This window comes from Ixodes scapularis, unplaced genomic scaffold, assembly GCF_016920785.2.
Source record: "Ixodes scapularis isolate PalLabHiFi unplaced genomic scaffold, ASM1692078v2 PGA_scaffold4__175_contigs__length_147842914, whole genome shotgun sequence".
NCBI lineage: Eukaryota > Metazoa > Arthropoda > Arachnida > Ixodida > Ixodidae > Ixodes > Ixodes scapularis.
Genome location: NW_024609879.1, coordinates 38,217,467 through 38,234,688, shown reverse-complemented (window position 1 = coordinate 38,234,688; position 17,222 = coordinate 38,217,467). Strand labels below are relative to the sequence as shown.

Sequence of the window (17,222 nt, the reverse complement as noted above, 5' to 3'; positions counted from 1 at the left end):
CCGCATTGACTTTCTAAACACACGTATCCTGGATATGAAACTAATCCTCGCCGGAGGCTCTTCCTTGAATCTTGGCACATTCAGACAACGCCAACAAACATTAATAGGTCTCTTGGCGCACTGCCATCTGTGTATGTGAACGGACTCCATCAGTTGTCTTCAAAAAACGAGCAAAGAGGAAGAAGATGAAATCATGCACTTTCGCCTCCGTCATAGAGGAAAAAGAAGATTGCGGCTCCTTTCCTCCATAGTCGCCCCTGAAGAAGAAGCCGAACCGGCTTCGAAACGTTGGGCCCCTGATTTAGGGATTGGTTGGTCGTCTTATTTTAATAAACCTGTTCTTGCACGAAGAAATAAAATATAATTCGAACCTTGTGCTCCCCGTGTAATGTGCCTAAGTTGTGTGAGAGTTGAAAGTATCGACAGTTATTTTGTTCAGGAAACCTCACGAAGCAAAAGAAAATAGTACTAACGACTTAAGCCAAAAGTCAAATAGGTTTATGTAAGTTCCTTTTTGGTACAGAGAAAAAAGATGTTGCAAAATACCTGCAAATATTTTTTTGTATTCATAAAACTTGGCCAGCCATCAGGTGCTTGAATTGTTTGAAAAGTAAACCTTACAGCGTAAACTAAAGATAGGATTGAGCTGTGTGTGAAATTATATATCTGCTATCTTACCTACAGTTTTCGGTATTGGGGCAGATTATATAGGTTTACCTAAACTTCCGGGGTGATGGAGTGTGTGTTAATATGCAGACAATTGTGTCATTTACAAGAAGGGTGAAAAGGATTATGATTAGTATGTTCTCTACAAAAACATTTAGAAAATTATCTTGTCTTCTGTCGAATGGAAAATGCCGTCGTCAGAGAGATGTAATTTTCATAGATATTGTGAATAAAAATAGCATTTTTTTTTAAGGAATCGAGAGTACTTAAAGGATAAAGCAAAAAAAAAATATTCCAGGTTAATTCTTATTCGAGAAATTATGTACCGATTCAACTGAAATATTTTGTAGAGCTGGAAAGAGAGAATTGTTCTCACCAGACGGAGCTTGTCCCTATCACCCTATAGCGTAAAACTCTGCGAATAAAATATTTGTGCGGCCCGTTCAAGGGCGCGCCTGCGTAGCTTGGGGTTTCTCTTGACGGTGAGAAAAATATCGATGAACTAAAGAAAATTCAAAGCTTCGAAGCGCGCTTTTTTCCAATATCTATTGACGTTTAGACAGGTCATCAAAAAAATTGAAAGTCCTGGAATGGGAGTCACTGAGATTCCTCCGAAAAACTGCCACTCAAGTTTTTACACCTCATAACCAATTATTAATTAAGCTGAGATAAATCACATTACCCCAAAAAAGTCTCACGTGGTAGTACATGTCTAATCATGGCAGGCGTTTGGGGCCGTATCAAAGCACAAATGTTATCAAACTTCACTTTTTCCATTAAGAATAATACAATTAAACTGCGTGTCAAACGATGCTGGTGATAGCCGTAACCCTGAGATATCTTAGCGAAGTGGTGACAATTTCAGCAATAATTTCGAATATTCTGTTTGTGAAAGGGCGTGATTGTGTGTGTTTATTTTCATTTGTAGCCACTCTTCCTGGGAAAGGGGGGGGCAGCAAAGCTGCTTCAGTATTATACGAAAATAAACAAACGATTTTTTTTTTCAGATATAAGAAAGAAGATTGCTTCAATCGTTCTCACAAGTCAATGAGATTTGAAAACGACAAACTTCCCGCGGATTTCTACACTGCTTCTGAATACTGCAAGATATTTTCTGGGCTCGAAAAAGCCAATACATGCTCTAATATTGTCGACATTCCACAGGTGTATTTGAAAGGGCTGTACGTATATACTTATACAATGTAAATTCGCATAAAAGTCCAAAAGTCAAAAGTGTTTTGCATAAAAGCGCCTTTTGCGTATTTATAATCCCTACAATTAGGCGTATGAATATTCCCTTCTCTGGTCATAAAAACGTCAAATGAAACAACCAAGAGGTGGCCGCAGCTAGCATGAGAATTTGCACGTGAACTGCACAATGGCTCTGCATGTAGTTTTCTGTGTCTAGAGATGCACTTCCAATTTGCTTTCCCTCCGCGTTGTTTTGTACCGCCTGTACACGCTTAGCACTGGTACAAATAGATCTGGGCGGGTTATGCTTTTTGTCATGATCAGCAGAGTGAGATAACAGTGGTGTTACACTTCCATCGGCATGTTTTCTTCTTTTTTTTTTAACTCTTAGATAGTTACCTTTCTCGCAAAGGGGAAAAAACCAGTCCCCTCTCTCTAAGGTTGCTTTGCAATTAGTGCTTATATTGTTTATTACTGTACATTCTAACAAAATGTAGGTTATAAAGCTGTACAAAATTGTAATGCACAACCCCGGATCCTGTGTGGTTAAAATAAAAAAAAAGCCTACTAAAGTCGCTTTGTTATTTTTCTGTGAGCTTTCATGATATAAAAATTGGGATTACGAACTGTTCTGTATTTTACCCGAAGGATGACAATATTTTCGCTCGTAAGCAAAACAAAAAAAGCCTTAGCGTACTTCCTCTTTAGACTGGTCCCCCAACATTTTTAACAAAGTTATATCGCCACGCCCGACGCCGAGTGAGCGCGTGCATGGCGCAAAGGTTACAGTGCTTAGATTTCGCATGGAGGCCCCAGGATCGAATTCTGGGAGGGATTGTTTCTTTTTAATAATTCTTTCAATTTGTCGTCTGATCGAGGCACCTTGTCGTCTGATCGAGCTACCCAATTCTATGCTCCGAACGTTGTACGCCGAATGTTCCAGAGACCAAAGGGAACACAAAACGTTTTTTCCGGGGTGGTTTGAGTCCATTCTCGCCCCAGCATTCAATCCCGCTGTTACGCCGTCATCGACGCCTGCGAAGCAAGCCTTTTTTTCTATTTTGTTTAGGGCAGATTGCCTCATTAAACTTGTCAGTTCCCTTATCCTTTTGTCGTCCCCCCGTCATTCGGGACATTTTGGTGGATGAGCGGGATACAACCCATACAGTGAGACACTCCAAGTGCCCGCAGTGCTATCCCACTGAACAGCGAATGAAGACTCTTCGAAGAGGAAGGCGACGCACGAGCAAGCCGCCGCACGCAAGGAAGGCCCACGGAGTTTGGTCTCTTGACAGCCAAGGCCATGACCAAACCGTCGAAAAAACCGGTGTTGAGCAACAAGCCGCCGCAGACGTCGTTAACCACTCCATCCGTCGTCCTTATGCCAGTCTTCCAACGCAATCCGACTCCATTCTATGGTGAAGCTCACAAGCATCAGGAATAATGATTTCAGCATTGTGAACTCACAGACCGTCATAACGGGTGGACCACAAAGCAGCGCCTTCACAATTTATATTTCTCACTGGAGAACACCGCGAGGCACTGCTTAGAGAAACACAAGGCTTCGCTTACATCGTGAGACGCCTGCGTCACCGAGCTGAAGCGGACCTTCATAAATCAGCACTATAGGCAGCTGTCCGAAGGGCTCTACAGGTGAGGACTCTAGCACCCAACGAAAGTGTAACCAGCTATGTCAAAGATGTTCTGCGGCTGAGCACTTGGGCCGACCATCAAGCCACCATTAAAGAAAAACTCAGGGTCGTTACGAGAGGCGTGAAAAGTGAGGTCTTCGGCGGCATTGTCGGCAATTCTCCAACGACAGCCGACGAGTTTGTGGCCGAAGCAACAAACATCGAGCGGGTACAAACGGCTTGAGCTCACCACTCTCATCAGCTCAACAACGTGTCAGCTCTGGAAATGGCACGCTCTGTGTTAATATTAAGCACCACCACCGACAAGATTTGCGAGATCAGCCACGTGGTTGCTCTCGAAGAACTCAAGAAACTGCTGCCTGCTGCCGACCCTCCGGCATCGCTGTCCATCGCCGATGTTGTACAAGAAGAGCTTCATAGGGCTATCGAGCCACAGGCTTCTTTTAACTCTTCATCGTCCGAAAAACCGACGCTGATCTACGCCCCAACTCTCCGATGACCACCGCCTCTTGCTCCCCCATATACGCCGCCACCACGACATGAACCCCCAGCGCCACAGTACGTCCGCTCTGAGTAACTTTTGCTAGGATGACGGATGTTTGGAGGACGGCCGACGGACGCCCGCCGTATTACGAGTGTGGGGAGGCCGACCTTGTGTATCACCCATTGCCCCTACCGGCAAATATACATAGGACTTCGCGGCTTCCAATCAAATGACCCACGTTCACGCTACGGTGAGTTACGGCGGGAGATTGAAGAGTACCTTCGAAACGCTCAGTGTTTATCACCTGCACCTTGCTGCGGGTCCCAGTTGCAGTCCCCACGACGTCCAGTATCGCCGTGCACCGACCCATCGTGATAGCCTGTCGCCCTTGTCGCGCTGGGAAAACTAAGCGCTGCTACCTATAGATGTAGAGTTGCCGTAAACCGACAACGTAAAGAGACTCTAAAGACGCGGGAGACTTCGCACTCGGCCGACGCCACGCATCCGGGCGACACGCATACAGCAGTCTCCAACACCCTCAATGTGACCATCGACGGCCACGACGCGACGGCATTCGTGGACACCGGAGGAGACCACTCCGTTTTTAGTGGGAGGCTTTCACACCGGCTTCATAAAATGACGACGCTAAGGACTGGTCCGCAAATATGAGCCGCCGGGGTCTAAGTAATAACGTTGTCTGGAATGTGCATTGCACGATTTCCCATCAACCGTGAGACCTGCCCCGTGAAGCTCGTTGTTCTGCAAGAATGTGCGTGGGACTTTATCCTCGCAATATAGTTTCTAGGTAAGTACGGCGCCGTAATCAATATCGAGGCAAACCGTCCGACGCTATGAAAACCTGTCCTACCCCTGGAAGAATCCGCAACAACGTTTTCCGTGGTCCGTGTCTTCGCACACCGCGCGAACTTACCGCCGTGGTTGAGTGCTTTCGCACCCGTCGGGACCAATGAAGCTTCCTGCGGCGAAGTTTTGCTTGAGGGAAGCACCTGGTTGAATCTGGAAAGAGGAATCGCTGTCGTAGGAGGAGTAACAAAACTTCGAGATGGGTGCGGTATGCTCCTGGTTACAAATTCTTGAGAAGAGCCGCAAGGTTTTCGAAAGGTATCGCCGTGGGCCTCATCGACGAATACCAGAAGTCAGCCGTAATCGCTTCACTTTTAGAAGTGTTGACTTCATCGGAGAACGAGAGAATGCCGCCCTCGGAACTTGACATCGAACCGAATATTCCAGCTACTGAACTAGGACGGCTGCTTGACCTTCTAAGCTAATTCGTCGAGTGCTTCGCCACATCAACGCTGCGACGATCAACGGGAGCGAAGTATTACATCGTTACTGACAACGACCCACTCCCTGTCCATCAGTCGACGTACCGAGTCTCCTTGAAAATGAAGCGATTCAAGATCAAGTCTAAGAAATGCTCGACGACGACACATGCAACCTTTAAGAAGTCCGTGGGGGTCCCCAGTCGTCCTTGTAAAGAAGAAGGACGCAACCCTGAGGTTCTGCGTGGATGATCAGAGACTGAACGCTGTGACTAAAAGGACGTAGATACGCTCCCTCGCATCGCTGATACGTTAGACCGACTGCGCCACTCCCGATATTCTTGTCGATGGACTTAGAGAGTGGCAACTGGCAGATTGAAGTCGACGAACGCTACCGCGAGAACATTACCATTGTCAAACCCGACAGCCTGCACGAGTTCAAAGTGATGTTGTTCTGACTTTGTACATCACTAGCAACGTTCCAGTGCGCGATGGACACCCTGCTTGCACTCTGAAATGTCAGAGCTGCCTCGTCTACTTCGACGATGCCGTAGCATTTACACGGGATCTCAACGAACACTTGAGACGACTTCGAGCCGTGCTTCAAGCCATCAAGACCGCCGGCCTGTCACTCAAGCATACAAGGTGTCGGTTCTCCTATGCTAGACAAAAGTTCCTCGGTCACGTCGAGAGCAACGTGACCGTTGCAGAATTTTCGCCGCCGTCCGACATGAAGGCGGTGCGACAATTTTTCGAGCTTTGTGCAAACTATAGGCGGTTTGTTTGAGATCTTGGAAAGCTCATCGTGCCGCTAACACATCTCAAACAAGACGCCGCAAAGTTCGAGTGGAAAAAAGAGGTTCGACGGGCCTTCGACGAGCTGAAGCGAAGACTCTAGATGCCTCTCATTCTCGGACATTTGGACCAATTTGCGGAGACCGAAAGTCACACGGACGCGTGTAATACGGGACACAGAACGCTGTTGGTTCAACTGCAGGAGGGCACAGAACGGGTAATCGTCTACTACAGTCGGACACTTTCAAAGGCCGAGAACAATTACTCGACGAGTGAGAAGGAATGCCTGGCCATCCTCTGGGTGATAACCAAGATCAGCTCGTACCTGTACGGGAGCCCTTTCCGAGTTGTCCCAAATCATCATTCGCCCACTTGGCTCGCCAACATTCAAGACCCGTCAGGACGCCTGACTCGCCGGAGGCTCCGATTGCAAAAATTCGACATGGCTCTCGTGTATGAGTCTGGCTACAAGCACAGTGACGCCGACTATCTCTCGGAAGCCCCCGTCGAGTCAACTTTCGCTAGCACTGCCGACGACGACCACGAGGTTTTCATTGGTTCCGTAAACATGAGTGACATGGCCGCACTTCTGCAGGGTGACTCTCAACTCCGCGGGCTGACCGAGCACTTGGAGGGCCGAGGAGGCGCAGTCCCCTGCATCTTCTCCAGGATCCTGTCCTTTTGTGTTGGTAAATGGTGTACTCTACAAACAGAACTTCGGAATCACCAAGTTAGCGCGGCTATTGGTGATTGCCAGTGACCTCAATGAAGACGCTTTCCTAGCCTGCCGTGACAATTATACAGCTGGACACCTTAAATAACGCAGGACACTCGCCAGGATTCGCGAGAAGGACCACTGGACCAAGCTCTCGAACACTGTCCATTTCAACGTCCGATCGTGCCGTCAGTGTCAACGGTTCAAGAAACCGCCGAACAAGTCGGCGGGACTCCTGCAGTCAATTGCGCCTCCGTCCATGCCGTTCCAGCAGGTCAGAATGTATTTGCTAAGACCATTCTATCCGTTGACGGAAGGCAACCGGTGAAAATATTGTGGCAACGGACTACTTTAAACCATGCGGGTAGGCGAAAGCCCTTCCGGCGGGAACTGCCTTAGAAGTCGCCAAGGTTTTCATGAAGTGCATCGCCCTTCGGCAAGGTGTCTCCGAGGTCCTGATGACTGACAGGAGATCATCGTTCATGGCAAAGCTGACCCAAGAAATCCTTCGGCTTTGTCGCACCAGCCACCGTCGTTCCACTCGTACCACCCTCAGACTGACGGGCTGACGGAGCGACACAACAAGACATTTGCCGATATGATATCTATGTACAACGACTTAGAGCACAAGACGTGGGGCGAAGTATGGCCCTACGTTACGGCCTTCAACACGGCGGTTCGATAGACCACTGCAGTTACACCTTTCCAGCTGATGTTCATGGTCGGAAGATAACGACCACGCTCGACGCGATGCTGCCTCACGATCCAGCTGACGACGGGAGCGACGACGCTCCGATGGTTCCCCAACGGACCGAAGTCCGCCAGCTTGCCCGACTTATTATTTAAAACGAGAAAGACGTCGACTCTGGTCGCTACAACCTTCGTCACCGGGACGTGCACTTCACGCTCGTGGAGAGAGTGTGGGTGTGTACGCCCATCCGTAGCCTTGGCCCAGCGAGAACCTGTTGAGATGGTACTTTGGACCCTACAGTGGACTTTGTCGACTAGAGGAGCTCAGCTAGAAGGTGGTACCCGACGGAACGCAAGCATCATCACGACGCCGACCGCGACCCGATGTCGTTCACGCCATTCAACTCAAGCCATTCTACATTTGATAGGGCTATGACTTTTTTTTTGTGTTCCAGATGACCTCCAGTTTACCGTTCTCTTTTATTTGCCTTGTTTTATTTCGTGTTAAATCGGGGACTTGCGCTTGTAAAAAGGGGGAGTAAGGCCACGCGCCTCGCTGAGTGAGCGCGTGCGTGGCCGAAGGGTTGCCGTGCTTGGCTTTCGCGCTGAGGCCGCAGGATTGATTCCTGGGAGCGGTCGCTTTTTTTATGTACTCTTTCAATTTAGCATTCTCATGACTTCAAGAACGTTCTCGTCTGATCAAGATACGAATGTTCTACGCGCCGAACGCCCTACGCTGAATGTTCCCGATATACACGTGGGTACAAAAGGTCCTTTGCGTGGTGGTCCGAGGTCAGACTTGCTACTGCACTCGATCCTGTTGTCACGCCGTGACCCACGCCTGCGACGCTAGCCTTTTTTAAATTGTTTTGGTCACAAGTTAGCCCCATTAAACGTTTCAATTTACTTATTATTCTATGTAGTCAGCGTGACAATATCATACATTCTGTACCTATAATGAAGATTATTATTTCAATATTAACCGCATCGACTGATGAAATTCGACTACATCTCTCGAACGAAGCCGGGTGGATACAACCACATACATATATATATATATATATATATCTCCGGGCAAATCAGGTTTCGCTAAGGATCATCAAAATGCCATACCCCGGATGCGTTCAGTCGTTAAACGGGAGGTTGAAATACACTTCTCATTTTTATATTGTCGCACTGCAGTACAAGATTTAGTGACATACAAGACGAAGGAGCCTCATGTTTCAATTTAACTCATTTAACTTGCGCTTCGCTGCGCTCATTGTTGTATTCGTTGACGAAAAAATTAATGAAATACGTTACTTTTTACTTGCCAAATTAAAGCACGCGTTCCCGTCTAACTTACGTCAAGATAAAAGGAACGTATTATCGTTACCGATACCGGTAAAAAGTAACGCACGTTACTCCGCGGTACTTTTATTTGTTAATTAAGAGTAAAAGCGTTTTTTGCTGTTTTTTTTTTTTTTTTGCGACAGCGTATTTTAGCATTAAGACGAAGGGCGTGGGCGTTGTTCTAAAGTGGAATTTTGTATGTGGAGAAAAGACTGGCGAAATTTTGAAGGATCGTGGAATGAGTGCAAAAATTACGACTTGGCGCCCATTTTTGTTTGAGCTTAGCTCCGACGCTACGAGCTAATGGCAGCCATCATGCAGCGTCGAAAGCGCAAGTTACTGGGCCTTTTTCGTTTTATGACCGGCTCGGGAATAATAGAACACGTACAGAAACATCACGAACAACATGATGGTGTCTGATCGGCCCATCATTTTATAGCGTCGAATCCCCCTGGACTTAAGGTAAAAAGTAGTATAGAAATGCGAAAAAAAATTATGTGTATTTGTTTTCACGTCCTGTGAAGAATATTTAGCGAGTAACGTAACTAAGTAAAGAAAAAACAGTGAGTGCGCAGGCGCGCTGGTGGATGTTGATCATGATGTGGAATGCCCGAGACTGTAGTAAAAGCTGGGAAACATGGTGGAAGAAAAACGACAGGGGAAAAGACCGTCTCAAACTCAGCTACTGCGTTTATTTTCTCAATGCGTTATATATCCACAGCGGGTGTAGGACCGTTCGTCGAACGACAGTTCGTCGCAAGACAGCTGGTAGCAGGGCTATTCGTCACATAGGGCAATTCGTCATAGGGCGGTTCGCCACAATGGCAATTCGTGAAACATTTCTTTTTGATAATTTTTTTATGGGTTTTGTTGCTTATTGAGCCAAGTTTTTTTTAGGTGAGTGCGATCACCAGTGACCCTTTTCCTTTACTTACTTATTTTTCCGGCACCCATGAAATTAGTTTGTACTAATTTTTATAGGCACTGCGTAATAAATAATGTCTTGACCACCACAACCTTGGCACCACTCCTAGTGACTAATATGAAGGGAGTACACATTTAGGGGCGTAAATACAAGTATTTTATTTAATGATAGCAATTTACCGGTGCCCACAAAGAGAAACTTCTGGCACATGCTTCGACGACATCCAAGTTGTCGGTCCCGTCATAGCCATGAAGGATGGCCCGAAGTCCCCTGTCGTGTCCGGCCCGCTTCCGCGACACCCTTGTGGAAACGACGTCCCCGCTTGCAGCTTGGCTGAGCTTCAGCTCCGTCATAGTTTGCTCCTTTTTAGTGACTCCAGGAACGCCCAGAAATTCGGTGAAGCACAACTTACGTTGCTCTGCAAAAAACGATATCAAGTACTTTATAAATAAACACGAGATGCACACTGTCCAATAAAACTTGTTGGGCTAGTTGCTGCATGCTTGTCTAAAGGACGGTTGCGCGCACGAAAGAAGACGAGCACAAAACGGTCAGGACGGGGTGCGCTTGCCACGTCCGGACCTTTGTGTGTTCGCATTTTTTCGTGCGCGCAAACGTCTCTTTAGTCATACAGTCTGTCGATTGCGCGTGCGGCATGATTAAGGCAATAAAAGAAATTACCTGTAGCCCATAGTGCCATGCCTCCACACTGCTGTTGGTCCGCGGCGTTCCACCCATCGTCGCCTCATGCATGGACCACACTTTTGGAGGGAACTGGGCGGAGCGGATCCCGTTTCGTCGCGGTCGGCCGATGTAAACCTCCTCAAATTAGTCCGCTACTTTAATTGCCTCAGGGGAAAATGCTTTTATGATGTCCTGGAAAGCTTCAGGAATGTTCCCAGCAGGCAGAATTAAAGGTCAAAGCAGAGAGAATTTTCATCTGGAATAATAGTAAAATGTTTCTAAACTCTACAGGAGCTAATAAGCAATATATACATGTCGAAAAGGAAACAACACTCTACAGGCCAATAGAGACTAACCTTTACTGCAAATGTCGCGTCCATGGCGTAACGCGCTTGAAAACCCAAGACGGAAAGCTTTCGATAAGCGGACTGGGCAAGATGGAAAAAGCATCCTTGAATTTGGACCTCTGAAATATTGTCACGAGTGGCGTTGATAGCGGCCATTTCCAAGTCAGTGTACAGGATCCATGCAGCGCAGGGTCCAATGTTGTCAATGACGGCTGTGAAGAACCTGGCAAGATGAAAAAGTAGTAGAGTTTGCAAAGGCATTTGCAATACCTTGAGATAACACCTAATAGGGCAACAGTACAATTGGGATTTACCTGCGGTATGTTGCCTCCGTTTTGTCTGGAAGTAATCCGTACACCATGGGCACGGTGATGCCGTTCTTGAGCGCATGTATGGTGTAAAGCTGGTAGAACAGGGAGGGCACCACCTTGAACGTGCCATCACAAAACCAGCCACTTCCCCCTCCCAAACACTCCAGGTTGCGTTGTGTTGCAAATGGGATGAGCCGGTTGACGTCGCCCTCGCCACTGTCGTGCAAGAGAAACGGCTCTTCCTTGCATTTCACCTACAAGCAAATATGGCATTTAAATCAACCGCATAATGGTAATGACACATGGCATGCAAATCAACTGCGTAATGTTTTATGTACGCACCGTGTACTCTCTTAGGAGCTCATGTCCTCTCGGCAGGGCGGAAGGGCATAATTAAATGTTGCCCGTTGTCTCTCTCTTTGAAAGGTTCGACGTAGAGTTGACGTAGAGGGCAGTTGCGACGCAGTGCTGTTGGTGATATTTGCAGCCGCGTCCAAGAGACTATGCTGAACTTGGTCACGTGCTTCCACTGAATACTAAATTACATATGTTATCAAATGCAGTTTATCATCAGAACTATACGAAAAACGAAGTAAATCTTATGCGTCCTCACCTGCACACGTCTTCATTTTTGATCGTACCTTCAGACAGTGGATTTCGGTCGATTCTGGGGTGTGGCTGTGGTCGTTCCTCGCTTTCAAAGTTTCAAGCTTGGAAAAATCGGTTGTTATTTTTGCATTGCAGCTCTCCCTTTTCCGGCATATCCAGTATACACTGGTTTCAGTTCTTCGGTTGGCGGTGTATGAAAATCCCTGAAAAAGTAGCATCTCCCCACGTCTCTCCGTCTGGATGATATCCATGGCGAATTCAAAGATCGATGAGAAATCAAACAATTCATAGCAGTTCGCCGATTCATGAATGAGTCATTGGAAGCCGCATTTCCAGATCCTTCTTCGAAACCCTGTAAGCTAAGCTGAATGAAAACCTTTGTCAGTAGGGGAACCAGAGAAAGACTGTGGACTCGAAGGTGGATAACAAAGTAATCGTCAAAGCATTATACATTGTACTTCTAAGGTTAACTAAGGTGTTTACCAACTTAGAACCAAACGGGAGGCTAATCTTTCTAAACAGGATACTACACGCAAGCTGAATAACAAAGCTACTGAACAATTAAAAATAGGCCAGTGCTGAGAATAGCGTCGGGTTATAATATCTTCGGCGACGTTTTTTGTTCCGTAATGACAAAGCGCTATTTCAAAACTCCAGTTTTTCGACAAGTTTTCCTGGTGACGAATCGCCCCATTACGAATTGCACTGTGCGACGAACGGCCCTGCTACGAGTTGCCCTATTACGAATTCCCTTTCGACAAACGGCCCATACCCCATCCACAGCCTAATCATCGACCAACGACGTCACAAAGTCAACCTTTGTTATACAATCCTGCCCCCACTGGTCTTCACCTCAACCGTAAATGGTGACCTCAATCCCAAACAGAAAACTTGGGACCTTGAACAAAACAAAGACAACAAAACAAGCACACCGACCCACTTCCTTTCCAGCCGGATCTGAAAGGGCTGCATTTTATCGAAACAAGAACTGATATGTCCTCCACTGAACCCCTGCCCGCAAAATGCCTCATTGCACGTCCACTTACAAAAAAAAAAAAAAAACAATAACAGGTAACTGAGTTACCCGTTACTTGAAATAAGTAACATAAGTACGTTACCCGTTACAGTTTTGAATATTTAACGAGTACGTTACTCCGTTACCGAGAAAGGTAAAGCGTTCGCGCTCACGTCGTTACTTGTAACGCGCTACCGCCAATACTGGCTGTGTCAGCTCATTTTGTCGCCAATTCTACATTTACAAAAACTTATAATTTTTAGGGTAATCCTCCAGTGATTCGCGTTATTTTTAGAGGAAAAGTTGTTTGTATTTATTTTCGTGATATATCGGCTCTACCAGTAAAAGGCAGCGACGTAAAAAGTTTATTCTTGCTTGTTGTACAGCGCTGGGTGCTCTAGGCTAGTGCATCTTTGTCTTGTTTGTTACACTCGTCGCTTTCGCTTCCTACTTGCTAGCGTTCAACACCTCATGTCTATAGAAAATCCTCAAGCTGCAGTTTGGACTGTACATAGCCAAGCTTTTATAAGTACATATTTTGTAACCACCACCAGCCTTATAGTGAATGTTTATGATTTTGTCAATAGACGGTTTTTTGTTGCGCATGGGCAAATTATTACTTATAGGGGATGCAATAAAAGTTAAAAAAAACTCGCCAGTTTTACCCTATTCATAGTCAGAACCACAACAGGAAACAGCTACCAACCATCATTGTTGTTGTGTGAGAGTTTTTGGCAGCGTTCCTCTGAATCCCATTGGTGTTTTTCATTCTTCGCGTTAAACAGTAGCGCCGTTCAGCTTCAGCGAAACATGTTAAAATGTTCGCTTGAAAAAAAAAACTACTCCAAGGAATATTCTTTATTATTATCTGCTTTCGGTTTTCAGTCCCTAATAACAAACAGATTTCCCGCTGCTTGTATCCTCAGACGTATTCAGTGTTTTTTCTGTTACTTAAACGTGTGCTTCCTTGAAAACAACTGAACAGGAGACCTATTAGAATCAGTAAGTGTATCTTAAGAAATGTTCGAATAAACTTATTCATTTCATTGCAGTTACGGTCGGACCTTGGGAGAAATGCAGATGACGCCGAATGCCAGCGTCAATGCTGCATTAACCAAACGCATTTAACTATTAACTCGCCCGACGGAATGAAATGCGGCGACGAAAAGGTATGTAATGAGATGCAGTTGCCCCACACTCATAAAGTTTCTAAAGCGTCATCAATGTTTGGGGTTAAAGAAAATATTCCAAATTAAAGTTCTGAATTAATTACATTTTCACTTACACGGTTATGTCAAATATTAAAAAAGAGTTTTTTTTTTTGTTCTTTTTTCTTTCTGCAACTGGTCAATTTACTTATACTTAAAAGTCTCACATAAATGGTATCGTAGTGCAGTTTTAAACAATCAGAAATATTCTTAGGTAAGTCATAGAAGTGAACGACTTTCAGACAATTCATCTTCATTCAAAACTTCGCTTCGTGTTTTACGTTACAAAAACCGAAAGGCAGTCTAACAACCAGAGTTAAAACTTTTTTGCAACTGTGTCTATCTACAAGTAGCATATGTGTTCCTCATTGGCAAATAATAATTATAAACAGATAGTACACTGGCTTTGATAGTGAAAAATTATATATTCAAAAATATTTAGTGCACGCGGAAACATGTTAAGTTTGATTTTAGCAAGTGTGAATATATTTTGGATGTAGTCTTAAGTAACTTGTAACTGATATCGGCGGACTGCACAATATTTTAAAACAATAAAAACATTTTTACGGAGCTCTCTGCCCCCTGAGAGTTTTTCACTCGTCTATCTGTGCGTGCATTTCCCCGTTAAATTTAGCGACGAAATTTAATTGATTAGAAACTATAGAATGTTAATTTACTTCACACGTCATGGGTCATGCGGGAAACGATTGCCTGCTAAATACAAACGGAAGTTGGTGCATATACACCAATTTAAGACCCGGGACACCCCAACTTTAAATTGTGACGTGACATTACGTAATTACGACGCGTGGCAAGTCATGCCAAGCCGCGCCTTGTGAAATCATGTCGCCTGACGTCTTGTGAAGTGAGGTGCTCCTTAGATTTATGGCACTCCTTGGATATTATATTTTATGCATAAAGAACTTCTTGGATAAACTTCGCTGGAAATACATTTTTCTTTATTGAATAACAAGGTCACTACATGGCATGACAAAATAATTTGAGTGAGAAGTATTCAGAGAGACGTGTCAGTTTCAAATGTGAAATGTTAGCCTTTAACCCTGGTGTTTCTTAGGTGTCTACCTGACAATACTACACGCAATAGAGGTTTCTGAACTAGGTGGACTTTTTTAGAAAGTAGGCGTCATCTACGCAAGTCCGCGTCAATCGCCCGACGCAACGATACTAACATGGGGGGTTGCATTATAGGGAAGGCTAAACATTTCCCCACCCTTACAAAAAAAGCACAACTCACACAAGTGGTACATACATTTACCGCAATTTAGTGTAACGCCACCGGCGAAGAATATATGCGGTAATTCGGTCGACGTCCCTTATGTTACGTGATCCAACTTGAAATCTATGATAACTGAAATCACTTCACCACATGACTTGACCGCGTGACGTTGCAGTTCCACACCCTTGCGTCACGTGGTCACAATAAGTGAAGCCGCGTCACTTGACGTAACTACGTGTCCATGCCCTTCATGGAGGCACCTACCACGTGATCGATATTCATGGACATTTACCATCTCAGAAACGCGTTATAGGTATGATGTTGGTGCCTAGAACGCATCTCTGACTGATGTGTTGCCCCACGCCCTAAGAAGTTGTCCCTCAATTTCTGCATGATGACCTCATAGGGGCGTCATGATGTCGCCGGCAGCGACCCTGGCGGTGTAACAGCAATGGTAATACTGCAGCAGACGCCTGCTCTGCTGAAGGTAACTGTACAGCTCGAGTGTACAGGAGCTTGGGGAGCAAATAATTTTGACGCCGCGAGGAGAGCGACGCTCGGGTTCTATAGCGCTTTTTTTCAGAGCTTCTATGAACAACCGCCATGATCGCGATTTCTAAAAGCATAAAACTTCGGCTTTTTTGGCATCATTTGTTACAACTATGGGGCCACTTTTGATGCACGGGCGGAATAGGACCATGAACAGATATTAGTCGGAGACAGGTTCCAGGCAAAGTAGAATTACGGTTTTGTCAGGTACGAACAAAGTAATACGCAAATTGTTTTTGTCGTGCGCATTCGGCTTCACGCGAACACAAGTGGTCTGCCACGGGTCGGCTGGAATGAGTTCCAATCATTGTATCTCGATGCTTTAGCATTGCTTTATCATTGCTCCTTGCTTTAGCACTGAACAAATTTCCTTCTTGATACACGCTTGACTCAACGACAAATGAGCGACCCTGCATGAAAGAAGGCTTTTTGACATTGTGAAAGGGGTTCATATAAGAAGCCATATATATTTGATACATTTAGAGGAGAATTTAGTTACTTTACTTGCGTGAACATTCCACCGTATGCCAGTGCAGTCTATCCACCATTAAGCAGGTAATATTTGTTCAAATGTTTGTTGGTTTAATGTTCACAAAACAACAAATAGGGATGATGTAAACTAGATTTTCCAAGCCAAAATTACCTTGTTCATTGTGGAATCAAAAGAAACTTGGATTGTAAAATATTACTGCTATCTTTATATATTTCAAAATGAAATCGCAAAAAGAGCAACTTTAATATTGATACCTGTTTGCGCTCACCAACTTTGAATACAATTATAAACGTTAAATTGTGCCTATATATTACTTCATATATATTTTTGGTACTCAGTTCCTTTTCTTTTTGTTCTGCAAACAGTTCTCCGTATTGAAAACATACTTGGTATTTTTCGCCCCGATGAAACAAGTTTGACTTGGAGAAAAAAACATTAAATATAAAATTCTCTCTTGCACTTAAAAGATAGTGCATGACATTAGGTGAATTATGAATGACATATGATTTAAAATGCCGGTCTCTTATTGGTTTCTGGAACATTTTGTTTCCACGGGGAGTACACCCCTGCTTTATGGCGAAATGGTATTTTTAGGCTACTATATTTGCGTCTGAGAAAAAGAAATTGTGATTTTTTTCTATTGGAAGGTAGGTGCCTACCATTTTCAGGAGTAATTCTAGTTGATAAGTATACTTAACTGAAGTTTCGATTGCTGACAAAATTCCTTCGTGTTTACAGGTTTGCATTCATGGATCTTGCGTCTCAAAAAAAATCAGACGCACGCAATCGAATAGTAGGGCAAGTGATGACCCACAAGACCTCTGTTGATTGAGAGACTTAAAAAATAAAAACAAAACTAACTGTAACTACGCTGTCTCCAAGTGTCTCGTGGGATTGGCCGGAAGGTTATACTATTGTATTTGTGAACTGAACTATAACAAAGCAATTGGGCTCTTCCCAAAGAAGACAAACACGCTCAGAGTGATGTCGGGAGCGACTCCACGCCTCACAGCAGCGCACGAAGAGCTCTTCCCGT

General features: G+C 45.0%; 1 protein-coding gene across 1 annotated transcript in view; it reads left to right on the top strand.

Moving 5' to 3' along the window:
- LOC115313567 overlaps positions 1-17,014 on the top strand; it is a 71,795-nt gene extending 54,781 nt beyond the window's left edge. Inside the window, exons 9-11 of the mRNA XM_040220262.1 lie at positions 1,674-1,830; positions 13,752-13,868; positions 16,925-17,014. Coding sequence (XP_040076196.1) covers positions 1,674-1,830; positions 13,752-13,868; positions 16,925-17,014 — 364 coding nt within the window. The remainder of the gene's footprint in view (positions 1-1,673; positions 1,831-13,751; positions 13,869-16,924) is intronic.
- Positions 17,015-17,222: the final 208 nt, after the last annotated feature.